Raw genomic sequence first — 27,438 nt, 5'->3', positions numbered from 1 at the left:
TCCAAATGCCAGGACGACCCAGAAGGGAGAGGGAATAGGAGAAATGAGGGTTCAGTCAGGGAAGACCTCTTGGAGGAGATGGGATTTTAGGAGGGTTTTGAAGGTGGGGAGAGTGATCATCTGCCGTATATGGGCGGGGAGGGAATTCCAGGCTAGAGGCGGGAATTTCAGATTCCTAAGAAGAAAGGCGCTAATTTGATGAAGATGATGACGATAATGGCCTCTCTACGGAAGATCCATCTGAAACAAATGGAAGAAAGGAAAGCGCACTTTCTGAGAAAGCACTTTTGAGTCTTGTATGAAGAGGGAAAGGAAGTAGAGAGGTAGGGAAGCCCAGTGGAAAGAGCACAGAACTGGGAGTCAAGGGATCCGAGTCCTCGTCCCAGCTTGGCCTGCTGGGTGACCTTGGACAGGTTGCCTAACCACCCTGTGCCTCAGTTTCCTCCTTTCCAACAGGACTCATGTAGTTGAATCCCTTGATATCCACTCTAATGATTTCAGATGTAATAATAGTAATAACAGTATCTGTTAAACACTTACTATGTCCAAGCCCTGTACTAAGCACTGGGGTAAATACAAGATCATCAGGTCCTATATGGGGCTCACAGGAATAGGAGGGAGAACAAATATTGAATCCCCATTTTGCAGACGAGGGAACGGAAGACCAGGGAAGTGAAGTGACTCACCCAAGTTCACACGGCAGGCAAGTGGCGGGCACAGGATTAGAACCCAAGCCCTCTGACTCCCTGGGCCAAGCTCTTCCCACTAGGCCCCGCTACTTTTTGTCATCACTGTCCCAAACTCACCCCGCAATTCATCCACGAAGATCCAAACTCTTCCTGAACCTGCTATTTCTAGACCTCAGAGGAACCTTGGAAATGTAGTAGTTACTGCGGGAGCCCTGATGGAATTAACGTGGAATCATGTGTGTCCTACTAAGTGATATTTAATATCATATTTTAAGCTCAAATATTAATATTTTAAGTCATATTTAATGGATCCAGGAGGTTCCCAAACTCATTCTCTACATTCCTGACTTGCCACTGTGACTTGTCAAATCCGGGCAATTATGCCGATTAATCGCACCGCCTTTCCTGTTCACATGGATTTATCAGCTGCCTCAGAACGGATGTATCCTTCTTTTTTCTTTTAATGGTCTTTGTTAAGCGCTTACTGTGTGCCAGGCAATGTGCTCAGCACCGAGGCACATACAAGCTAATCAGGTTGGACACAGTCCATGACCCGTGTGGGGCTTACGGTCTTAATCCCCACTTTCCAGCTGAGGAAACTGAGGCCTAGAGAAGTGAAGAGGCTTGCCCAAGGTCACACAGCAGGCAAGTGGTGGAGCTGAGTTTAGAACCCAGGTCCTCTGTTCCCCAGGTCTGTGCTTTTGCCATTAAGCCACGCTGTTTTTCTGCTGCTTTCACTGATTTGCTATTCATCTATCTAATCCCTTGGGTTTATCACTCTTACTCCTTCTCACCCTCCTTTAACTCTTCTGTATTTATCTAGCCTGATCTCGTGGAAACAGCTAAAGGGTCTAGAGGTTTGGGTTCAAATCCCAGACCTTCCGCTTGTCTGCTGTGGGTCTCCAAGTAAACCCCTCTGGGCTTTAATTTCCTCTTCAGAAAAAAGGGGGAAAGGTTCCTGGTTCTCCCTGCATTTTAATCATAACTATAATGGTATCTGCGAAGCGCTTACTATGTACCAAGCACTGATCTAAGCGCTGGGGTAGATACAAGGTTATCAGGTTGTCCCACGTGGGGCTCACAGTCTTCATCCCCATTTTACAAATGAGATAAGTGAGGCTCAGAGAAGCTAAGTGACTTGCCCTGTGTGGGGTAAGACATGTGTCCGATCTGATCGTCTTGTATCTGGGCTTGCCTCATAAATTAGATATATTAGAGAAGCAGCGTAACTTAGTGGAAAGAGCCTGGGCTTGGGAGCCAGAGGTAGTGGGTTCTAATCCCGGCTCTGCCACCTTATCAGCTGTGTGACTTTGGGCAAGTCACTTCACTTCTCTGGGCCTCAGTAACCTCAACCGTTAAAAATGGGGATTAAGACTGGGAGCCCAGTGTGGGACAGAGATTCTGCCCAACCTGGTTAACTTGTATCTCTCCCAGTGCTTGCCACATAGTATAAGCGCTTAACAAGTACCATTATTATTAATAGATTAATAACATTAATAAAATTCTCCTTCAAGAGGCCTTCCCTGACTGCGCCCTTCTTTCCTCTTTTCCCACTCCCTTCTGCGTCGCCCTGACTTGCTCCCTTTATTCATCCCCCCGTCCCAGCCCCACACCATTTATGTGTCCTTTATTTATTTACATTCATATTTGTCTCCCCCTCTAGACTGTCAGCTCATCGTGGGCAGGGAATAAATCCGTTTATTGTCCCATTGTCGTCTCCCAAGCAGTAGTCTAGGGCTCCGCACACAGTAAGCGCTCAATAAATACGACTGAACAAATGAATGCGGTGGATTCATCGATCGGCTACTGAAACCTCGCCCGGTTCGGTCTTTCAGCGGCGGTTCAGTGCCTTCAGGTCTCGGTGCCCGAGAAGAAGAAAGTGGCCATGCTGTTCCAACCCGCCCAGCTCCGCTGCCGCTTCTCCACGTCCTCGCGCCAGCCCGCCGTCGTGCAGTGGAAGTTCAAATCCTACTGCCAGGACCGCACGGGCGAAGCGCTGGGCATGGCCAACGCCCGCGCCCAGGCCCTGAGCAAGAGGAACCTGGAGTGGGACCCCTTGGTGGACTGCGTGGACAGCAGGCGCACCGTCCGCGTCGTGGCCTCCAAGCAGGGCTCCGCCGTGACCGTCGGGGACTTCTACAAGGGCAGAGAGGTCACCATCGTCCACGGTAATGACCCCGGCTCGGCCCCTGGCTGGGGCCTCCCCAATCCCCAGCACTTGCATCCATAGAATAATCAAAATAATTATGATCCTGGTGGAGCGTTTACTATGTGTCAAGCACTGTTCTAAGCACTGGGAGAGATAAGAGCTAATTGGGTTGGACACTGTCCTTAGAATAATAATAATAATGATGGTTTTTATCAAGCGCTTACCATGTGCAAAGCACTGTTCTAAGCGCTTGGGGGGTACAGGGTGATCAGGTGGTCCCACGTGGGGCTCACAGTCTTAATCCCCATTTGACAGATGAGGGAACTGAGGCACAGAGAAGTTAAGTGACTTGCCCATAGTCACAGAGCTAACAATTGGTAGGGCCGGGATTTGAACCCATGACCTCTGACTCCAGAGCCCGTGCTCTTTCCACTGAGCCACGCTGCTTTTCTCCCACACGGGGCTCACAGTCTTCATCCCCATTTTCCTGAGGTGGGATTTGAGGCAGAGGGAAATGAAGTGACTTGTCCAAGGCCACACAGCAGACCAGTGGCTGAGCCAGGATTAGAACCTGGGTCCTTCTAATAATAATAGTAATAATAATAATAGTATTTGTTAAGTGCTTACTATGTGCAAAGCACTGTTCTAAGTGCTGGGGGGATACAAGGTGATCAGGTTGTCCCATGTGGGGCTCACAGTCTTCATCCCCATTTTACAGATGAGGGAACTGAGGCACAGAGAAGTTAAGTGACTTGCCCAAAGTCATACAGCTGACAATTGGCAGAGCTGGGATTTGAACCCATGACCTCTGACTCTCAGGCCCGTGCTCTATCCACTGGCCACGCTGCTTCTGTCTGCTTATTGTTGTATTGTACTCTCCCAAGTGCTTAGGAAAGTGCTCTGCAGACAGTAAGCGCTCAATAAATACGATTGAATGAATGAATGAATGAATGAATAAAGCTGCATAATTGATTTCTTTCTGTTAATGTCCACCTCCTCCCCTAGAACGGAAGCTCACTGTGGGCAGGGAATGTGTCTGTTCTATTGTTCTATTCATCGATTCAATCATATTTACTGAGCGCTTACTGTGTGCAGAACACTATACTAAGTGCTTGGGAGAGAACCATAGAACAATAAACAGATACATCCCCTGCCCACAGTGAGCTTACAGTCAGTCAATAAATATCACCTACTGATTGATTCATTGACTGAATCAGGGAAGGCTCTCTGGGGAACGGGGGTTTTAGGAGGGCTTTGGGGATGAAGAGAACCGGGAACGAAAAATATGGCAGCCTGGGGGATTGCAGACAGAGGTCTTGAGATTTGGGGTCCTCCACAGACCCCTTTCTTCTGCCTTTGGTATTTGTTAAGCGCTTACTATGTGCCAAGCACTGCACTAAGCGCTGGGGAAGACACCTGGTAACCAGGTTGGATACAGTCCCCATCATAATAATAATAATAATAATAATAATGATAGTGGCATTTGTTAAGCACTTACTATGTGCAGAGCACTGTTCTAAGCGCTGGGGGGGATACAAGGTGATCAAGTTGTCCCACGTGGGGCTCACAGTCTTAATTCCCATTTTACAGATGAGGGAACTGAGGCTCAGAGAAGTTAAGTGACTTGCCCAAGGTCACACAGCGGACATGTGGCGGAGCGGGACTCGAACCCATGACCTCTGACTCCAAGGCCCGTGCTCTTTCCAATGAGCCACACTGCTTCCCCATCATCATCATCATCAATCGTATTTATTGAGCGCTTACTGTGTGCAGAGCACTGTACTAAGCGCTTGGGAAGTACAAGTTGGCAACATCTAGAGACAGTCCCTACCCAACAGTGGGCTCACAGTCTAAAAGGGGGAGACAGAGAACAAAACCAAACATACTAACAAAATAAAATAAATAGAATAGATATGTACAGGTAAAATAAATAAATAAATAGAGTAACAAATATGTACAAACATATATACATATATACAGGGGCTGTGGGGAAGGGAAGGAGGTAAGATGGGGGGTGGAGAGGGGGACGAGGGGGAGAGGAAGGAAGGGGCTGAGTGTGGGAAGGCCTCCTGGAGGAGGTGAGCTCTCAGTAGGGCCTTGAAGGGAGGAAGAGAGCGAGCTTGACGGATGGGCAGAGAGAGGGCATTCCCACCGTCCCACCTAGGGCTCCCAGCCCAAGAGGGATAGACAACAGGCGTTGAATCCCCATTTTACAGACAAGGAAATGGACCTCAGGGAAATGAGGACACTAACCCCAAGTCACACAGCAGGCAAACGGCAGAGCTGGGATTGGAACCCGGAGCCTCTGACTCCGAGGCCTGAGACCTTTCCAGCGGGCCATGTTTTCTTTTGCCCTCTCAGACGCGGATCTTCAGATCGGGAAGCTCATGTGGGGAGACAGCGGGCTCTATTACTGCATCATCATCACACCCGACGACGTGGAGGGCAAGAATGAGGATGCGGTAGAACTCCTGGTGTTGGGTGAGTGCTGGATCCATGGACCCTCCCATCTTCTTCCTTTTCATTATCATAATTATAATCATAATAATGGTATTTGTTAAGCACTTACCATGTGCCAAGCCCTGTTCTAAGCGCTGGGGTAGATACAAGGCAATTTGGTTGTCCCACGTGGAGCTCACAGTCTTCATCTCCATTTTACAGATGAGGTAACTGAGGCCCAGAGAAGTGAAATGACCTGCCCAAGATCACACGGCAGACAAGTGGCGGAGCCGGGATTAGAACCCACATCCTCTGACTCCCAAGCCTGGGCTCCTTCCTCTAGGCTACACTGCTTCTTTATTGTAATAATTATTAATATAATAAAGGGCTTTCTTTTATTATTATTATTTATTATTATTATTTATAGTGTTTGTTAGGCACTTACTATGTGCCAGGCACTGGGATAAGTACAAGCAAATTGGGTTGGACACAGTCCCTGTCCCACGTGGGGCTCATAGTCACAATTCCCATTTTACAGATGAGGCAACTGAGGCACAGAGAAGTGAAATGAAATGCCCAAGGTCACACAGCAGACAAGTGGCTGAGCTGGGATTAGAACCCATGACCTTCCAACTCCCAGGCTCAAGCTCTATCCACTATACTATGCTGCTTCTTGTCATTTTTGTTCTTTTTGTTTTTGTTCAATTTTTTAAAATGGTATTTGGCGCTTACTCCATGCCAGGCACTTTACTAAGTGCTGGGGTAGATACAAGCTAATCGGGTTTGACACAATCCATGCCCCCCTTACCCTCAATCACAGAATATTTGTGTACATATCTGTAATATTTATTTCTATTAATATTTGTCTCCCCCTCTAGACTGTAAACTCATTGTGGGCAAGGAACGGATCTACCAGCTCTGTTATAATAATAATAATAATAATAATAATAATAATAATAATAATAATGGCATTTATTAAGTGCTTACTATGTGCAAAGCACTGTTCTAAGCACTGGGGAGGTACAAGGTGATCAGGTTGTCCCACGGGGTCTCACAGTCTTAATCTCCATTTTACAGATGAGGGAACTGAGGCACAGAGAAGTTGTGACTTGCCCAAAGTCACACAGCTGACAGTTGGCAGAGCCGGGATTTGAACCCATGACCTCTGACTCCAAAGCCCGGACTCTTTTCCACTGAGCCACGCTGCTCCTCTGCTTATATTGTACTCAGCCAAGCACTTAGTACAGTGCTCCACACACAGTAAGCGCTCGATAAATACATTTGATGGATGGATTGATAGAATTTGTTAATCAATCAACCAATCAATCAGTCGTATTTATTAAGCACTTACTGTGTGCAGAGCACTGTATTAGGCACTTGGGAAGTACCAGTTGGCAACATATAGAGACAGTCCCTACCCCACATCATCATCATCATCAATCGTATTTATTGAGCGCTTACTGTGTGCAGAGCACTGTACTAAGCGCTTGGGAAGTACAAGTTGGCAACATATAGAGTCAGTCCCTACCCAACAGTGGGCTCACAGTCTAAAAGGGGGAGACAGAGAACAAAACCAAACATCCTAACAAAATAAAATAAATAGACTAGATATGTACAAGTAAAATAAATAAATAAATAAATAGAGTAATAAATCTGTACAAACATATATACATATATACAGGTGCTGAGGGGAAGGGAAGGAGGTAAGATGGGGGGATGGAGAGGGAGACGAGAAGGAGAGGAAGGAAGGGGCTCAGTCTGGGAAGGCCTCCTGGAGGAGGTGAGCTCTCAGTAGGGCCTTACTATGTAGTAAGTTAAGCGTTTACTATGTGCCAGGCACTGCATTAAGCGCTGGGGTAGTTACAAGCTAATCAGGCCATGTACAGTCCATATCCCACGCGGGGCTCACATTCTCAATCCCCATTTTGCAGATGAGGGAACTGAGGTACGGAGAAGTGAAGTGAGTCGTCACACAGCAGACACGGAGGGGAGCCGGGATTAGAACCCAGATCCTCCGATTCCCAGGCCCGGGCTCTACCCACTAGGCCACGCTGCCTCTCTTGTCTTTCTCTAGCAGGCTCCCTGCCGCTTCGCTCTGTCTCGCCGAAGGTCCGGAGCCACACACGGTCTATCCCGGGTATTCTCTTTTAGACTGTGATCCCACTGTTGGGTAGGGACTGTCTCTATATGTTGCCAATTTGTACTTCCCAAGCGCTTAGTACAGTGCTCTGCCCACGTCATCCCCCGGGCCTGGAATGCCCTCCCTCTGCCCATCCGCCAAGCTAGCTCTCTCCCTCCCTTCAAGGCCCTGCTGAGAGCTCACCTCCTCCAGGAGGCCTTCCCAGACTGAGCCCCTTCCTTCCTCTCCCCCTCGTCCCCCTCTCCATCCCCCCCATCTTACCTCCTTCCCTTCCCCACAGCACCTGTATATATGGATATATGTTTGTACATATTTTTTACTCTATTATTTATGTATTTTATTTGTACATATCTATTCTATTTATTTTATTTTGTTAGTATGTTTGGTTTTGTTCTCTGTCTCCCCCTTTTAGACTGTGAGCCCACTGTTGGGTAGGGACTGTCTCTATATGTTGCCAATTTGTACTTCCCAAGCGCTTAGTACAGTGCTCTGCACGTAGTAAGCGCTCAATAAATACGATTGATGATGATGATGATAGTAAGCGCTCAATAAATACGATTGATGTTGATGATGAACGCAGACACAGACGTGGTCACTCTTTTACCTGGCTCGAACTCAAGACCTTCGTGTGGCTTGAAGACGGCTGCCCTCCCGCAGGGTTATTCCAACTTTTTCTCCTGCTCGCTACATCCCAGCTGTTTGTCTTGCATTTTCCTTTCTCCCCCTTCTCATCCCTTCCGCTTCTCTCGTTTTCAAATTACGCATTTGTTTCTCTCAGATGAGGGGCTAAAAATAACACAAAGGGCTCGAGGCTGGAAGGAATCCATAGGTTTTTCCAAGATATCGAGGTCCTTGCCTCGTTTTTCCCCCGCCCCAGTTGATTTCCACGTAAAAGAGAATCATTAGTGTGGTGGTATTTGTTACGTGCTTACTGTGTGCCAAGCGCTGTCCAGATACAAGATTATCAGGTAGAAGCAGCGTGGCTCAGTGGAAAGAGCCCACACTTGGGAGTCAGAGGTTGTGGGTTCAAATCCCGGCCCCGTCACCTGTCTGCTGGGTGACCTTGGGCAAGCCACTTAACTTCTCTGTGCCTCAGTTACCTCATCTGTAAAAATGGGGGGTTAAGATTGTGAGCCCCACATAGGACAACCTGCTTACCTTTGTGTCTCTCCCAGCACTTAGTACAGTGCTTGGCACACAATAATAATGATGGCATTTCTTAAGCGCTTACTATGTGCAAAGCACTGTTCTAAGCGCTGGGGAGGTTACAAGGGGATCAGGCTGTCCCACGGGGGGCTCACAGTTTTTAATCCCCATTTTACAGAAGAGGGAACTGAGGCCCAGAGAAGTGAAGTGACTTGCCCAAAGTCACCCAGCTGACAATTGGCAGAGCCGGGATTTGAACCCATGACCTTGGACTCCAAAGCCCGGGCTCTTTCCACTGAGCCACGCTGCTTCTCAGCGTAAGCTTACATAGTAAGCGCTTAACAAATACTGCAATTATTATTATTATTGGGAGTCAGTGGTTGTGGGTTCCAATCCTGGCCCCGCCATTTGTCAGCTGGGTGACCTTGGGCAAGTCACTTAACTTCTCTGTCCTCAGTTACCTCATCTGTAAAATGGGGATTAAGACTATGAGCCACACGTGGGACAACCTGATCACCTTGTATCTCCCCCAGCACTTAGAACAGTGCGTGGCACATAGTAAGCGCTTAACAGATACCATTATTATTATTGGGCCTCACCATGGGGCTCACAGACTTAGGTAGAGGGAGAACAGTGACTAAATCTCTATTTTTGCAGATGAGGAAATGGGCACGGAGAAGTGACTTGTCCAAGGTCACGCGATAGATTGGCAGAGATGGGATTAGAATTGAAGGGCAAGGTGAAGAACTTTGGCAAATGGGAAATGCGGGGAAGAAGCTCTGCATGAAACAATTTGTGAGTTGTTCAGGTTCAGTTTGTAGGATAATTCAATCGATCGATGGCATTGATTGAGCACTTACTGTGTGCAGGGCGCTGTACTGAGCGCCCAAGTCAATAGAGTTGGTAGACACGATCCCTGCCCACAAGACGCTTACAACAATTCCCTTGGGAGGGAGGGGAGCCACTGAAGGAAGAGAGAGCCAAGAGCTTACTATGTGCCGACACTGTACTAAGCGCTGGGGTGGATACCAGCAAATTGGGTTGGACACAGTCCCTGTCTCACAGCCTCCATCCCCGTTTTCCAGAGGAGGCAACTGAGGCATAGAGAAGTGAAGTGACCTGCCCAAGGTCACACAGCAGACAAGTGGTGGGGCCGGGATTAGAACCCACGACCCCTGACTCCCAATAATAATAATAATTAGAGTATTTGTTAAGCGCTTACTGTGTGCCAAGCACTGTACTAAGCGCTGGGGTAGACACAAAGGTAAGCAGGTTGTCCCACATGGGGCTCACAATCTTAACCCCCATTTTTACAGATGAGGCGGGATTAGAACCCATGACCCTCTAACTCCCAGGCCCGGGCTCTATCCCGCCACACCCACGCTGCTTCTCTGCGGCTTTCCCATTATGCCTTGATCCTGATCCTCACGAACAGAAACCCTCAGCCTTGGTTTTGGAAGCACATGCATGTGAAATGACTTGCCCTGGGCCTAAATTTAGAAATCCGAGGAGTGAAAATCCAATGAAATGATAAAAGGGAATAACAAACAACAGCAAACCGCGTCACTGTACGTAGTCCAAGTATATATATATCTACTTTTTTCTTCTTTTTTAATGTTCTCATAATGGATTAGCTTGAGTTCCCCATTTTTCTTCCCTTCGGAGTTTCATTTGCTTTAACTCTTATTTCCGCGTCTCCCAACTCTGCTGTAGTGTACTCTCCCATGCCTTTAATACAGTGCTCTGCACACAGTAAGCGCTCAATAAGTACCATTGATTGGTAGTACCTAGATATTGTAAGGGAGGAAAGAAAGCAACTGATAGATCCTTTAAGCACCTGATAGTCACCTCACCCTCAGACCCACAGCCTGTAGATATCCATAATTTATTTACCTATTTATTTATATTAATATCTGTCTCCCCCTTTAGACTGTAAACTTCTTGTGGGCAAGGAACATGTCTACCAACTAACCCAAGCGCTTAGTACAGTGCTCTGCACACTATAAGCACTCATTAAATACCACTGATTGACACACACTCAAAGGTTTAAAATGAAAGAGAGAGGGTAATTTGGTTTTTCCCAAGAGAAATGCAGTTGAGAAATGTGAAGTAGAAATACTCAGGATTTAAAGTAAGTGCTTACTATGCACAGATCACTGTACTAAGCGCTTGGGAGAGGCCAATACAACAGAGTTCCCTGCCCATAATGAGTTTACAATCTAGGGTCAGCATTGGAAGATTGGTAATCCTGAGTGTTGGAAACACAGTTTCCCTAGAAGGAAAGAGTCTCATTTCTGTCTAACTCTCCTGAGTTCTGCTAATGATATTTGTTAAGCGCTTACTATGTGCCAAGCACTGTACTAAGTGCTGGGGTAGATACAAGCTAATCAGGTTGGACACAGTCCATATCCTGGGGGGCTTGCGGTATTATTCTCCATTTTACAGATGAGGGAACTGAGGCCCAGAGAAGCAAAGTGACTTGCCCAAGGCCATACAGCAGAGCCACTCGGGTGGTAGAGTCAGGATTAGAACCCAGGTCCTCTCACTCTCAGGCCCGTGCTCTATCCACAAGGCCATGGTGCTCTTGAAGGGTGGGCAGGGATTGTCTCTCTTTATTGCTGAATTGTACTTTCCAAGCACTTAGTACAGTGCTGTGCACACAGTAAGCGCTCAATAAATTTGATTGAATGAATGAATGAATCTAGTAAGCGCTCAATAAATTTGATTGAATGAATGAATGAATCTACTCCTGATTTTCTGAGTGACTTGTTAAATCACTTCTCTTTGCTATTTGGTTTTTCCTTCTAATAACAGTTGTGATATTTGTTAAGCGCTTACTACGTACCAAGCACTGTACTAAACGCTGGAATAGACCCAAGATAAGCCGACTGATGCAATCCTTGTCCCACATGAGGCTAAGAGGGAGAACATGTAGAACAGTGCTTTGCACATAGTAAGCACTTAATAAATGCCATCATTATTATTATTGAATCCCCACCTGACAGATGAGGAAACCGAGGCCCACATAAATGAAGTGTTTTGTTTTGTTTTATCTGTCTCCCCCTTCTAGTAATAATAATAATAATAATGATAATGGCATTTAAGTGCTTACTATGTGCAAAGCACTGTTCTAAGTGCTGGGGAGGTTACAAGGTGATCAGGTTGTCCCACGGGGGGCTTACAGTCTTAATCCCCATTTTACAGATGAGGGAACTGAGGCACAGAGAAGTGAAGTGACTTGCCCAAAGTCACCCAGCTGACAAGCGGCAGAGTCGGGATTTGAACCCATGACCTCGGACTCCAAAGCCCGGCCTCTTTCCACTGAGCCACGCTGCTTCTTGCTTCTAGACTGTGAGCCCATTGTTGGGTAGGGATTGTCTCTATCTGTTGTCTCTATCTTAGAGCCCGGGCTTTGGAGTCAGAGGTCATGGGTTTAAATTCCGGCTCCGCAAACTGTCAGCTGTGTGACTTTGGGCAAGTCACTTAACTTCTCTGTGCCTCAGTTCCCTCATCTGTAAAATGGGGATGAAGACTGTGAGCCCCCCATGGGACAACCTGATCACCTTGTATCCTCCCCAGCGCTTAGAACAGTGCTTTGCACATAGTAAGCGCTTAATAAATGCCGTCGTTATTATTATTATTATCTGTTGCCAAACTGTACTTTCCAAGAGCTTAGTCCAGTGCTCTGCACACAGTAAGCGCTCAATAAATACGATTGAATGAAAGTGAAGTGACTTACCCAAGTTCACCCAGCAGGCAAGTGGCAGGCTAATAATGATGATAACTGTTAAGTGCTCACTATATGCCAAGCACTGCTCTATGAGCAGAACCAGGATTAGAACCCAGGTCCTCTGACTCCTAAACCCAAATTCTTTCTATTAGGCCACCCGCTGCTGCTTCTCCTTCTGACACTGATAATAACGACCACCCTGCTAACAGGTGGAATGATTCATTTCATCCATTCAGCCAATCGTATTTATTGTGTGCGAAGGACTGTACTGAGCGTTTGGGAGAGTAGCAGAGAGCAATAAAGAGAGGCAATCCCTGCCCACAACGAGTTTAAAGTCCGGACTCATTTGGGTGAGGGGTTTTAAGTTCTCGAGAATTTCCCGGGAGCCCATCGACTGCTAGTTTGCATCTGAATTAAAGTGCCCACGAATACTTGGAGGACAAAAGCGAGAGGCTCACGTCACAACTGCTGACAAACACTAGGAGAAATCAGAATTAGAATCTGTTGCCAATCTCCGGACCAGAAGGAAACAAGAGAAAAGAAAAAAGATTCATTTTTGCCTAATCACATAGTAGCGCTGGCCAAGTTTGGGGGAACAAGAGGCTCGCGGAGCCTGCAATTAGCTAATTGTGAGCGTGTTTAGTTGCCCAGTACAGCGTTTTGTTGGAAACCTATTGCCATGGGGACTGCGGGGCAGTCCTAGAGCGATAGGATGCTCTGAAACCTCGCAGGGTGTAAAGGCCGCAGAAACACGTTAAATTGAAATCATATGGATTATATTAAAATATCATATGTGATAATAATAATAATAATAATAATAATAATGGCATTTGTTAAGTGCTTACTATGTGCAAAGAACTGTTCTAAGCAGTGGGAAGGTTACAAGGTGATCAGGTTGTCCAACGTGGGGCTCACAGTCTCAATGCCCATTTTACAGATGAGGTAACTGAGGCCCAGAGAAGTTAAGTGACTTGCCCCAAAGCAATATTTAAAAGCATATCTCCTCCGGAGAAGCGGCACGACCTAATGGGTAGAGCCCAGGCCTGGGAAGCCCACCTTCTCCAGGAGGCCTTCCCAGACTGAGCCCCTTCCTTCCTCTCCCCATCGTCCCCCTCTCCATCCCATCTTACCTCCTTCCCTTCCCCACAGCACCTGTATATATGGATATATGTTTGTACATATTTATTACTCTATTTATTTATTTATTTATTTATTTATTTATTTATTTATTTGTTTATTTTTATTTATTTATTTTACTTGTACATATCTATTCTGTTTATTTTATTTTGTTAGGATGTTTGGTTTTGTTCTCTGTCTCCCCCTTTTAGACTGTGAGCCCACTGTTGGGTAGGGACTGTCTCTATATGTTGCCAATTTGTACTTCCCAAGCGCTTAGTACAGTGCTCTGCACATAGTATGCGCTCAATAAATACGATTGATGATGATGATGATGATGATGATGATGGGAATCAGGAGGTCATGGGTTCTAATCCCGGTTCCGCCACCCATCTGCTGTGTGATCTTAGGCAAGTCACTTCTCTGGGCCGCAGGTCCCGCGTCTGGAAAATGGGGATTAAGACTGTGAGCTCCACGCGGGACAGGGACTGTGTCCAACCCAATTATCTTGTATCTACCAGAGTGCTTAGAACAGTGCCTGGCATTCATTCATTCATTCAATCGAATTTATTGAGCGCTTACTGTGTGCAGAGCACTGGACTAAGCGCTTGGGAAGTACAAGTTGGCAACATCTAGAGACGGTCCCTCCCCAACAACGGGCTCACAGTCTAGAAGAGGGAGACCGACAACAAAACGAAACATGTGGTCAGGTGTCAAGTCGTCGGAATAAATAGAAGTAAAGCTAGATGCACATTGACAAAATAAATAGAATAGTAAATATGCACAAGTAAAATAAATAGAGTAATAAATCTGTACAAACATATATACAGGTGCTGTGGGGAGGGGAAGATGGTAGGGCGTTGCTATTAGTAAGCGCTTAACAAATGCCTTTTTATTATCATTATTATTATCATTATTAAGAGGTCTTTCCTGACCAAACCTTCATTTCCTCTTCTCTCAAGCCTTTCTGCGTTGCCCTTGCACTTGGATTTACTCCCTTTAATCACCCCTCCCTCACCCACACAGCACTTATGTATCTGTTCTATTGTTATACACCCAAAGCGCTTAGTACAGTGCTCTGCCCACAGTAAGCTCCCAATAAAGATGATTGACTATGTCCATATTCATCATTTATTAATTTATATTGTCTGTCTCTTCCTCTAGATTGTCAGCTCACTGTGGGCAAGGAACATGTCTACCAACTCTGCCATATTGTAATAATAATAATAATAATGGCAGTTATTAAGCGCTTACTATGTGCAAAGCACTGTTCTAAGAGCTGGGCAGGTTACAAGGTGATCAGGTTGTCCCACAGGGGGCTCACAGTCTTAATCCCCATTTTACAGATGAGGTCACTGAGGCCCAGAGAAGTGAAGTGACTTGCCCAAAGTCACCCAGCTGACAAGTGGCAGAGCCAACATTTGAACCCATGACCTCTGACTCCCAAGCCCGGGCTCTTCCCACTGAGCCACGCTGCTTCTCCCAAGCGCTTAGTACAGTTAGCTCTGCACACAGTAAGCACTCAATAAATGCGACTGATTGATTGCCACATTTTTGGTGGCATCTATTCAGCACTTACTGCGGGCAGAGCAGTGTACTAAGCGCTTGGGAGAACCCAATAGAGTGGGTAGGTTCGATGGTTCTAATCCCGGCTCCGCTGCTTGTTTGCTGTGTGACCCTGGACAAGTCACTTCACTTTTCTGGGCCTCAGTGACCTCATTTTGGGATTAAGGCTGCTATCCCCATGTGGAACGGGGACTGTGTCCACCCTGATTGTCTTGTATCTACCCCAGCACTTAGAACAGTGCTTGACACATAGTAAGCGCTTAACAAATACCACTATTATTATTTTTATTATTATGATCCCCATCCACATTTATAAAGCCAAATTTGGGGGGAAAACGGCGGTTTTCCATGTGCTTCAACCGTCTGGAGGGAATCAGCAGCTGAGAGGTGGGAGAACGAAATGATCAGCAGATGATGGGATGCTTTTTTTAACAAAAAAACCCTAAAAATGGGAGAAAAGATGCAGAAGGAGGTGTGGCCTAGCATCAACCACCTTCTTCTGATGACGCAAGCCTGCTTTGGATTCAACAGAGAAGCAGGCTGGCCTAGTAGAAAGAGGACGTCCCTGGGAGTCAGAGGACTTGGATTCTAATCCCGGCCCCGCCATCTACCTGTGGTGTGACCCTGGGCCAGTCACTTCACTTCTCTGTGCCCCAGTTCTCCTGTTCTTCCTCCTACTTAGACTGTGAGCCCCACGCAGGACAGAAACTGTCTCCAAACTAATTCACTTATATCTACCCTAGTGCTTACAGCAGTGCTTGACACATACTGAGCGCTTAATAATAATAATAATAATAATAATAATAATAATAATAATAATGGCATCGTGGCTCAGTGGAAAGAGCATGGGCTTTGGAGCCAGAGATCATAGGGTCGACTCCCGGCTCCACCACAAGTCTGCTGTGTGACCTTGGGTAAGTCACTTCACTGCTCTGAGCCTCAGTTACATCATCTGTAAAACGGGGATGAAGGGTGTGAGCCCCCCGTGGGGCAACCTGATCACCTTGTAACCTCCCCAGCTCTTAGAACAGTGCTTTGCACATAGTAAGCGCTTAACAAATGCCATTATTATTATTATTATTATTATTATATTATTAAGCACTTACTTTGTGTAAGGCACTATTCTAAGCGCTGGGGAGGTTACAAGGCGATCAGGTTGTCCCACGGGGGGCTCACAGTCTTAATCCCCATTTTCCAGATGAGGTAACTGAGGCACAGAGAAGTTAAGACTTGCCCAAAGTCACACAGTTGACAATTGGCAGAGCTGGGATTTGAACCCATGACTTCTCCATGATTTCTCCCCCTCCTCCCCCTCCCCCTCCCCGCGGTCTTACCTCCTTCCCCTCCCCACAGCACATGTATATATGTATATATGTTTGTATGTATTTAGTACTCTATTTATTTTATTTGTACATATTTATTCTATTTATTTTATTTTGTTAATATGTTTTGTTTTGTTCTCTGTCTCCCCCTTCTAGACTGTGAGCCCACTGTTGGGTAGGGACCGTCTCTATATGTTGCCAACTTGTACTTCCCAAGCGCTTAGTACAGTGCTCTGCACACAGTAAGTGCTCAATAAATACGATTGATTGATTGATCGAAGTGACTTGCTCAAAGTCACACAGCTGACAATTGGCGGAGCCGGGATTTGACCCCATGACCTCTGTCTCCAAAGCCCGGGCTCTTTCCATTGAGCCATACTGCTTCTCTTAACAAATAACCATTTAAAAAAAACCCCAAAACACAACAGAGTCAGAAGAAACAGTTGTGTGCACAGACATGAACGACTGTTATATTTCAAGTTTCCTTAACATGGCATATTGCAAGAACACAGTTCCTGCACTAGAGGTGAATCACGTGTACCTGAAAGATCCAGTAATTCATTCGATCGTATTTATTAAGCGCTTACTGTGTGCTGAGCTCTGTACTAAGCACTTGGCCAGGATGTTTTAGTAGAAAGGACAACCTCACACTGTTTCTCCGAGCATCCTTCGGTGCCCTAGTCAGAGGTTCCCCGTCTCGAGACCGTAAATTCCTTCAGGACAGGGATTGTGTCTGCTAATTCTGTTGTACTGTATGCTCCCAAGTTCTGACAAGTGTCCAACAAGTAGTCACCAAGGCGTGGGTGGCCAAAGTCCAAAAGTCTGTTCCGCCGGGATCAGACTCTGAGATTGAGTATAACGGGCAGGGGGAGGGCATTGCTTAGTACAATGCTCTGTACATGGTAAGCGCTTAATAAATACCACCGACATTGATTGGTTGGCTGGGACCACATGGACTTGTGAACTGGGAGTCAGAAGGAACTGGGTTCCCACCCCGGCTCCGCCACTCGTCTGCTGTGTGACCTTGGGCAAACCGCTTCACTTCTCTGGGCCTCGGTTCCCTCATCTGCAAAATGGGGATTGAGGCTGCGAGCCCCATGTGGGACAGGGACTGTGTCCAACCCGATCTGCTCCGCCGCAGCGCTTAGAACAGTGCCTAGCAAACATAGTTAGCGCTTAACAGATACCATTATTATTATTATCACAACTATTATTATGCCCTAGAATGGCTCGAGTTGAAATTCCCCAACGAAAATCCAGCTGGCAAGAAGATTGCCAATCCAGCCAACCCTCCAACCTCCTCTCCTGCCTCCCGCCCCCATGATTTTTATTTCACGGCCTTCAGAAGTGCTACTTGTTGCAAAGGGCGTCTTCCCTACTCCTCTCTTCCCCATCTGACAGCAGCCCCAAAGCCCCCAGTCCCCCCACCGCCAAAAGAACCGAGATTTGCCGACGAAGCCGGGAGAGTTCCCATGGCAACGGCTTCCTTGGCGGTCTTTGTTTCAGGGGGAAACTTTGATCTCCACCAGTGGCTGCTGCTATTTCTCTCCGAGATGCACAAACAGAGAGGAGGGGAGAAAAGGAGGGAGGGGGGACGAAGAAAGGAAAGTTTACTGTTGGCAGGGAGAAGAAGGAATTAATTACGCAGCCACACTCCCCCAGTCAATCTCTCAGCATCTCCGGTGGAATTCCTGACTTGTAGGAAAACACCTTACCACTCGCTTAGTACAGTGCTCTGCAAACATTAAGCGCTCAATAGATACCATTGATTGATTGATTGATAAGAAGGGCTGGCTGCCTGGCTCATAGTAACCACCTTACAAATACCATAATTATCATTATTATTATTATTATTCTCCTCCCCTTCCCCTCCCCCCCGACCCCGGGGGGTGAGTGGGTCTGCTGCATTTGGAGAAAGTGGGGTCATTCATTCATTCATTCAATTGTATTTATTGAGTGCTTACTGTGTGCAGAATACTGTACTAAGCACTCGGAAGAGGCAATCCAGCAATAAACAGCCTTGGCTTCCGGAGCATTCAGTGCTTGGGCATCCATGAGTACAAACTAAGCGCTTGGTTAGGGGATTAAGGCTGCTTTGTCACTCCAGGGCCCTCTGACACTGCCAGGATTCAAACCCAGGCCCTTCTGATTCCCAGGACCGTGTTCTATCCACTAGGCCACACTGCTTCTTTGGAATGAGCAAGAGGCTGCCGGGAAAGCAGGAAGGACTAAATCCTTTTGTTGAGACAGAAAAAAAGCTCCTGTCTGACTTCCAAAACCCGGGAGTCTTCACCCAAGGCACAAAGGAGCCGTCTGGGAAAAAAAAAAAATCCCAGGGGAATTGTGGTGGGTGGAATTGGGTTTGTTCACTTTCTCAAAAATGGTATTTTATTAAGTGCTTGCCATGTGACAAAGCACCCACTAAGCCCTGGGTTGTAGGTCTGAGGGAATCCTACACGGGAAGCCACAATCTCACATGAAGCTCATACCCTAAGAATGAGGGAGAGCAGGTATCTTATCTCCATTTTCGAGAGGAGGAAAACGAGGCCCAGAGAGGTCAAGAGACTTGCCCGAGATCACCCAGCAGGCCGGTGGCGGGGCTGGGAGTCGGGAGACACGGGTTCTAATCTCAGCCCCGTGCTCTTTCCACTAGTTCACTCTGCCGGACGGTCTCCGGTCACTTCCATCTTCGGGCCACGACCCCCGGGACGGGCCCTAGATGTCTTTAAGTCTTTGCCGGGGGGTTCTGATTCTGACCTCCAGTCTGCCCTGGCTCATCATCATCATCATCAATCGTATTTATTGAGCGCTTACTGTGTGCAGAGCACTGTACTAAGCTCTTGGGAAGTACAAATTGGCAATATATCGAGACAGTCCCTACCCAACAGTGGGCTCACAGTCTAAAAGGGGGAAACAGAGAACAAAACCAAACATACTAACAAAATAAAATAAATAGAATAGCTATGTACAAGTAAAATAAATAAATAAATAAATAAATTGAGTAATAAACATGTACAAACATATATACAGGTGCTGTGGGGAAGGGAAGGAGGTAAGATGGGGGCGATGGAGAGGGGGATGAGGGGGAGAGGAAGGAAGGGGTTCAGTCTGGGAAGGCCTCCTGGAGGAGGTGAGCTCTCAGCAGGGCCTTGAAGGGAGGAAGAGAGCTAGCTTGGCGGGTGGGCAGAGGGAGGGCATTCCAGGCCCGGGGGATGACGTGGGCTGGGGGTCGATGGCGGGACAGGCGAGAACGAGGTACGGGGAGGAGATTAGCGGAGGAGGAGCAGAGGGTGCGGGCTGGGCTGGAGCAGGAGAGAAGGGAGGTGAGGTAGGAGCGTCAATGCTGTGGGGCAGGGGGTCTCCATGAGGACCCGGTACAGCCGGCCCCCCATTTCTCCCCATTCCCACCTCCTCCTCCCTACCTCTGCATCCCGGCCTAATTCAGCGCAGTGGCCTCCCTGCCTGGCACTGCCCACTCACCCTTTCTTCAAACCATCCATTTTTAGAACAGGGACCGTGGCGGCGGCCCCGAGGAGAAGAAGCTGAAGGGGATGCTGGGAATGTGTCCCCTCCACAGCATCAGCGGGGACAGGGGTCCCTCGGTCCCCCGAAAACACGGCCCCGGGGGCAGAAGGGTAGCAATCAAGCAAGCAATCATATTTATTGAGCACTTACTGTGTGTGGAGCATAATAATAATGATATTTGTTAAGAGCTTACTGTGGGCCGGTACAAAGCGCTAGGGTGGATACAAGAAAATCAAGTTGGACACGGACCCTATCGGGCTTTGGAGTCAGGGGTCATGGGTTCAAATCCCGGCTCCACCAGCTGTCAGCTGTGTGCCTTTGGGCAAGTCACTTCACTTCTCTGGGCCTCAGTTACCTCATCTGGAAAATGGAGATTAAAACTGTGAGCCCCCCGTGGGACAACCTGATCACCTTGTAACCTCCCCAGCGCTTAGAACAGTGCTTTGCACATAGTGAGCGCTTAACAAATACCATCATTATTATTATTATTATGTGGGGTTCGCGGTCTAAATCCCCATTTTACAGCTGAGATAACTGAGGCACAGAGAAATGAAGTGACGTGCCCAAGGTCCCACAGCAGACACGTGGTGAAGCAGGGATTAGAACCCATGACCTTCTGGCTTCCAGGCCTGTGTCCTATCCACTAGGCCATGCTGTACTAAGCGCTTGGGAGAGTACAATATAGCAATAAATGGACACATTCCCTGTCCACAATAATAATGTTGGTATTTGTTAAGAGCTTACTATGTGCCTAACACTGTTCTAAGCACTGGGGTAGATACAAGGTGATCAGGTTGCCCCACGTGGGGCTCACAGTCTTCATCCCCATTTTCCAGATGAGGGAACTGAGGCACAGAGAAGTTAAGTGACTTGCCCAAAGTCACACAGCTGACGAGTGGCAGAGTCGGGATTAGAACCCGCGACCTCTGACTCCCAAGCCCGGGCTCTTTCCACTAAGCCACGCTGCTTCTCCAATGAGCTAACACAATGAGCAAACACTCTAGAAGGGGAGACAGATGTTAATATAAATGAATAAACTACATCATTAATTAGACTATAAAGCAGCGATACCACCCCTCACCTGTCACAGGAGAGAACTCTGCATTTAAACCCCATCCACAGGGTTTTTCTTGCACATTTAGCTAGTTCCCCACCCAGTAGTATCAGTCAGTCAGTCAGTTGGTATTTATTGAGCGCTTACTGTGTGCAAAGCACTGTACTAAGTGCCTGGGAGAGGACAACAGAACAATATAACAGATGCATTCCTTGTCCATAACAAGCTTACAATCTAGAGGACTGTCCACACGAAGAGCCCGTGGAAAGATTTTACAGCTGTAAGCTCGTTGTGGGTAGGGATCAGGGCTTCCAACTCTGTTAGATTTTACTCTCCCAAGCATTTAGTACAGTGCTCATCACATAGTAAGCGCTCAATAAATACAATTTATTGATTGATTGAAGGCTGGGAGTTGGGAGACCCAGATTTCCATTTCTTCCCTTGGTGGGCTGTGGGACTTTAGACAAGCCACTGAACCTCTCTGGGCCTCAGTCTCTTCCTCTGTAAAATGGGTATATGGTACCAGTCCTCCTTCCCTCTTAGTTCTTCCTTCTTAGGGAAGCAGCAGGTCTGTGGAAACGAGCCCGGGCCTAGGAAGCAGAGGACCTGGATTCTAATCCCAGCCTTGCCATTTGCCTGCTGTGTGACTACGGGCGAGTCGCTTCACTTTTCTGGGCCTCAGTTTTCCTCATCTGTAAAACAGGGATTCACTGTCTGTCCTCCTCTAGACAGTAAGCTCGTTATGGGGAGGAAATGTGTCTTTATATTGCTATAGTGTACTCTCCCAAGTGCTTAGTACAGTGCTCTGCACACAGTAAGTGCTATTACTCTATTTGTTTATTACTCTATTTATTACTCTATTTATTTATTTTACTTGTACATATTTATTCTATTTATTTTATTCTGTTAATATGTTTTGTTTCATTCTCTGTCTCCCCCTTCTAGACTGTGAGCCCGTTGTTGAGTAGGGACCTCCTTTATATGTTGCCAACTTGTACTTCCCAAGCGCTTAGTACAGTGCTCTGCACACAGTAAGCACTCAATAAATACGATTGAATGAATGAATGAATGAATGATAAATACAATTGACTCCCTCCTATTTAGACTGTGAGCCTCGTGTGGGCCAGAGTTTGGCTCTCTCCCGGCGTTTAGTATGGTGCTTGTCACATAGTAAGCGCTTAACGAATGCCACAATCATAGAGAAGCCGCGTGGCTCAGTGGAAAGCGCACAGGCTTGGGAGTCAGAGGTCACGGGTTTGAATCCTGGCCCCGCCACTTGTCAGCTGTGTGACCTTGGGCAAGTCACTTCACTTCTCTGGGCCTCAGTTACCTCATCTGTAAAATAGAGATGAAGCCCGTGAGCCCCAAGTGGGACAACCTGATCACCTCGTATCCCCCAGCACTTAGAACAGTGCTTTGCACGTAGTAAGTGCTTAATAAATGCCATCATTATTATTATGATTATTAGATCACAAGAGCACGAGGGGCAGGGGCTGTGTCTGACCTGATTCTCTTGGCCCTCCCCCAGCGCTTAGTACACTGCTTGTCAACAAGGTAGACACTTAACAGATTATCGTTATGATTATTAGAACAGAAGCCCCACGAGGCCTGATTCCCTCGTATCTCCCCCTCTCCCCCTCTCCCCCTCGTCCCCCTCTCCATCCCCCCATCTTACCTCCTTCCCTTCCCCACAGCACCTGTATATATGTATATATGTTTGGACATATTTATTACTCTATTTATTTATTTATTTTATTTGTACATATCTATTCTATTTATTTTATTTTGTTAGTATGTTTGGTCTTGTTCTCTTTCTCCCCCTTTTAGACTGTGAGCCCACTGTTGGGTAGGGACTCTCTCTATATGTTGCCAGTTTGTACTTCCCAAGCGCTTAGTACAGTGCTCTGCACATAGTAAGCGCTCAATAAATACGATTGATGATGATGATGATGATCTCCCCCAAACTCCACAAACCCCTGCGGTCAAGGGTGACATCTCAGCCCCGGGCCTCTGGTCAGATTGGAGCGGAAGGTGGCATTCCAACTTCTCCTTCTCCCCGGCATTACTGTTCCTGCCTCCCCTCTCCCGCCGCCCCCGCCTTTCTCTCCCTCCTGCCTCTCTCCTTTTCCCTCACTATTTTTGTTTCACTTGTTGCTCATCACCGTGGGAGGAAAGTCGGCCTTCAATTAGTGAGCATTCATGGCGGGGGCCTCGCCCGCCCTATGGTTGCCATGGCTACCGCTGGTATGAACCAGAGCAGCCTGCTTCGCAGGAGGGGGTTAACAGAGAGGGGACGGTCCCGGAAGGCGAGGGGGTCCAGGAAGGTTGGGGGGGATGGCGGATGGTGGAAGGGTCGGCCGAGGATCCAGAGTTTGGGGATGGGATAATAATAATAATAATAATAATGGCATTTATTAAGTGCTTACTGTGTGCAAAGCACTGTTCTAAGCACTGGGGAGGTTACAAGGTGATCAAGTTGTCCCACTGGGGGCTCACAGTCTTAATCCCTATTTTACAGATGAGGTAACTGAGGCACAGAGAATCATATTTATTGAGCGCTTACTGTGTGCAGAGCACTGTACCAAGAGCTTGGGAAGTACAAGTCGGCAACATATAGAGGCAGTCCCTATCCAACAGCTCGCTCACAGTCTAGAAAGAAGTTAGGTGACTTGCCCAAAGTCACACAGCTGACGACTGGGGGAGCCGGAATTTGAACCCATGACCTCTGATTCCGAAGCCCATGCTCTTTCCCCTGATCCATGCTACCTCTTGAGTCGCTCAGCCCATCTACCGGCTCGGCCTCCGGACAGAAAGGGAGGCAGCGTCTAGCGAGGCCTAGCATCACCCTGACCTGCTCCCTTTATTCATTCCCCCTCCCACTTCCCCAGCACTAATATCCATCTCTGCAATTTATTGATTTCTATTCACATCTGCCTCTCCCTCCAGACTGTAAGCTCGTTGTGGACGGGGACAGTGTCTGTTATATCGCCGTATTGTACCCTCCCAAGCGCTTAGAATGGTGCTCTGCACATGGTAAGCGCTCAATAAATACGATTGACCCAACGACTGGCTAGTGGATAGAGCCTGGGCTTTGGAGTCAGAAGGGCCCTGTTTTTAATCCTGGCTCCTCCGCTTGTCTGCTGGGTGACCTCGGGCAAGTCACTTCACTTCTCATTTCCCATATCTGTAAAATGGGATTAAGACGGTGAGCCCTATGCAGGGACTGTGTCTGACCCGATTAGCTTGTATCTACCCCAGCGCTTAGTACAGTGCCCCGGCACGTAATAAGCGCTTAACAAATACCATTGAAAAAAAAAAATAAAAACAGGTCGGTTTCCTTCATTCCATCTACCCAGAGCCCAGCTGCGCTATTCAAGTGAGGCACGTTTGGGTTCAAGAGGCGACCCTTAGCAGGGATTACGCCGAATCAACTCTTCCGAAGGATACTGGGAACTCCTCCATAGAATGAGGCCCTCGCTCACAGAGAGGGGAAGAAGAGGCCGAGGACAATGGGAGACCTATAAGAAGCCACACAATCCCCCAGTGTTTTTCAGAGACTTGATTTTCCCAGGGCTGCGGGTTGCACGAAGAGGCCGATCTATAAATCTCTACCTCTCTGGAAGAAACAACTTAAAATCACACCACAGGAACCCTAAACTCAAGGCTCCGCTCTATCCCGGCCCACCCGACCCCACGGCCGCTTAAAGCCAAACCCGTCCACGCACGGATTGTAAAGTTCAGTTTCCTCGGCGCTTTATATCGGCAATCATTTTCATTGCTGTTTATTCATTTATAGTAGTAGGATGAGTGTCCTGTAATGAGATCATACTGAGCTAGGGCAGATCTGGTAATCATAAGCGAGCGATAGTGTTAATCGGTGCTGGGTTTTTCAATGATTTCCAGTGTTTCCTGCATTCAAAAATTAGACTTTAATTATCCCGCGTACAGTGAGACATCTGCAAATGCAAACCAGCAGGAGCAGAGGTCTCTCTGCTCAGGCCTTGAAAAGGAATCTTGGCCACTTTCTCTGAATTTCAAAAGTGAGACTAGGTGTAGGAGAATGGGGAATTAGGGTTAATGATAATTTGTTAAGTGCTTACTATGTGCCAAAAACTATTCTAAGTGCTGAGGTAGATAGAAGGTCAGCAGGTTGTCCCACGTGGGGCTCACAGTCTTAATCTCCATTTTACAGATGAGGTAACTGAGGCACAGAGAAGGTAAGTGGCTTGCCCAAGGTCACACAGCAGATAGGTGGCGGAGCAGGATTAGAACTCATGACCTCTGACTCCCAAGCCTGGGCTCTTTCCACTAAACCATGCTGCTTCTCAGGGTTAGGAAAGTAGTTGTGCATGAAAGAAGCACTTTTATTCTTCCAGAGCCCTTACAGGCTGATATCATCATATCATTATCCCCATTTTACAGAAGAGGTCACTGAGGCCCAGAGAGGTCACATGGCCTCTCCAGGATCACACTGCAGGGCCAGTGCCACCGACTTAGAACTCCAGCCTTCTTTTTTTTTTACGGTATTTGGTAAGTGCTTACTACGTGCCCGGCACTATACTGAGCACTGGGGTAGAGACAAGCTAATCAGATTGGACACAGTTCACGTCCCACATGGGACTCACATGTCATCATCTCCATTTTACAGGTGAGGTAACAGAGGCCCAGAGAAGGGAAGTGACTTGTCCAGGGTCACACCGCAGACAAGCGACGGAGCCGGGATTAAAACCGAGGTCCCTCTGACTCCCAGCCCTGTGCTCTTTCCACTAATAATAATAATAATAATAATGACATTTATTAAGCGCTTACTATGTGCAAAGCACTGTTCTAAGCGCTGGGGAATTTACAAGGTGATCAGGTTGTCCCATGTGGGGCTCACAGTCTTAATCCCCATTTTATAGAGGAGGTAAAATAGACTAGGTCTAGTCTATGCTCTTTCCACTATACATTGACGCTTCACAGTAGCAGGACCACAGGCTAGAACAGTGGCCCAAATAAACCAGCATCCTCTCTTTTTAGAGGCACCAAAAGATGATGGGAAAATAATGTGGTGGTCACTTTGGAAGGGGTTACCTTCCAAAATCCCTACCATTTCCCCCGATATCCCACTGTCCTTGCCTTTACTTTAACCAGTCTTGGACCAAACTGACATTTTCTCCCCGCACAACTTCCCGGCGTAACAAATTCCGAGTTCTTACTTCCTGCTGGGTGAATAAGTACCTCCCTCTTTGGCTTGAATCTACGCGCTTCTGTGGTAATCTTTGATTTTGATGGCAGCGTGCGGTGAGGGTGATCCCATCCGTGATATCTGAATGGGAAAAGAGATGTTTGGATTTGAGCTTTGTAATTTCAATAATGCGAAGAGGCTGTCAACCCACAAAAATATTCAACACCAGCCTCAGAACTGTCATTTCCTGAGCGGAATGATTTATTGAACTGATCCCTTGTGGCACTCCTGGGAGATTGACTGTTCCGACTCAACAGAGGGGGAAGGGAGAGGCAGAGGAGTTAAGAAACTTGCCCAGATTGTGGCTCAGTGGAAAGAGCCCGGGCTTTGGAGTCGGAGTTCATGGGTTCAAATCCCGGCTCTGCCAATTGTCAGCTGGGTGACTTGGAGCAAGTCACTTAACTTCTCTGTGCCTCAGTTACCTCATCTGTAAAATGGGGATTAAGACTGTGAGGCCCCGTGGGACAACCTGATCACCTTGTAACCTCCCCAGTGCTTAGAACAGTGCTTTGCACACAGTAAGCGCTTAATAAATGCCATTATTATTATTATTATTATTATTATTATTATTATTAACTCAGCCAGCCAGCTCTCGAACTCTCAAGTCTGGAGTTCTAGGTCTTTTTCTACGAACAGAGTGTTCCTCTAACGGCCATGATATAAATAAGCCTCATGTATTTCGATGAATGTGACACAGATTCCCAATTTTATTGACGTTCACTGGGCTTTAGTTTACGAGCTCCAAAGAGGACTGTCTGAATTCTAATGCACTGTTGTTATTTTATTATTATTTTTGTTAAGTACGGGGGAGATACACGTTAATCAGGTCGGACACGGTCCCTGTCCTACGCGGGGTTCTCGGTCTAAGGAGGAGGGAGAACAGGGATTGGATCCCCACTTTACAGATGGGGAAATGGAGGCCCAGAGAAGTGAAGTGACTTACCCAAGGTGACGGGAGTCCAGGTCCTCTGATTCCCAGGCCCGGGCTCTTTCCATTAGGCCACGCTGGCTTCCCGTGATGTGATCTCTGCAATGCTGATGTCTTGGGTCCATGTTAGTATTTGCTTCATCAACTCTTGCGCACGCGGTCGTTTCTTTAAAGAGGGGATTCACACAGGATTCTGGGCCAGGAGACGCTCCAGTGAAAAGCTAGATGTTAGTTTGAAAGGAGTAAACAAAAGATCTTTTATTTGAAGAGCTCCCATTCCATCCTTTTCTAAGCAATTCAATGCCACTTGAGATTGCCGCTCTTACACGGAAAGCTGGAAGAATTGGGTTGATTCCCAAGTGCTTGCCAGTGCCGCCTGAATCTAAATGCATTTGCTGCCACTGTTT

The 27,438-nt window shown here is 47.2% G+C and overlaps 1 protein-coding gene across 4 annotated transcripts in view; it reads left to right on the top strand.

The window, feature by feature from the left end:
• Nucleotides 1–27,438, top strand: part of ILDR2 (immunoglobulin like domain containing receptor 2) — a 67,280-nt gene that overhangs the window by 18,029 nt on the left and 21,813 nt on the right. For all 4 annotated transcript variants that reach the window (XM_038758033.1, XM_038758032.1, XM_038758031.1 and 1 more), the window contains exons 2-3: nucleotides 2,525–2,857; nucleotides 5,200–5,319. In XM_038758033.1, the coding sequence (XP_038613961.1) occupies nucleotides 2,525–2,857; nucleotides 5,200–5,319 (453 nt within the window). The remainder of the gene's footprint in view (nucleotides 1–2,524; nucleotides 2,858–5,199; nucleotides 5,320–27,438) is intronic.

This window comes from Tachyglossus aculeatus, chromosome 16 (genome assembly GCF_015852505.1).
Source record: "Tachyglossus aculeatus isolate mTacAcu1 chromosome 16, mTacAcu1.pri, whole genome shotgun sequence".
NCBI lineage: Eukaryota > Metazoa > Chordata > Mammalia > Monotremata > Tachyglossidae > Tachyglossus > Tachyglossus aculeatus.
Note: the sequence above shows the minus strand (reverse complement) of the source record. Positions and strands in the feature narration are given on the sequence as shown.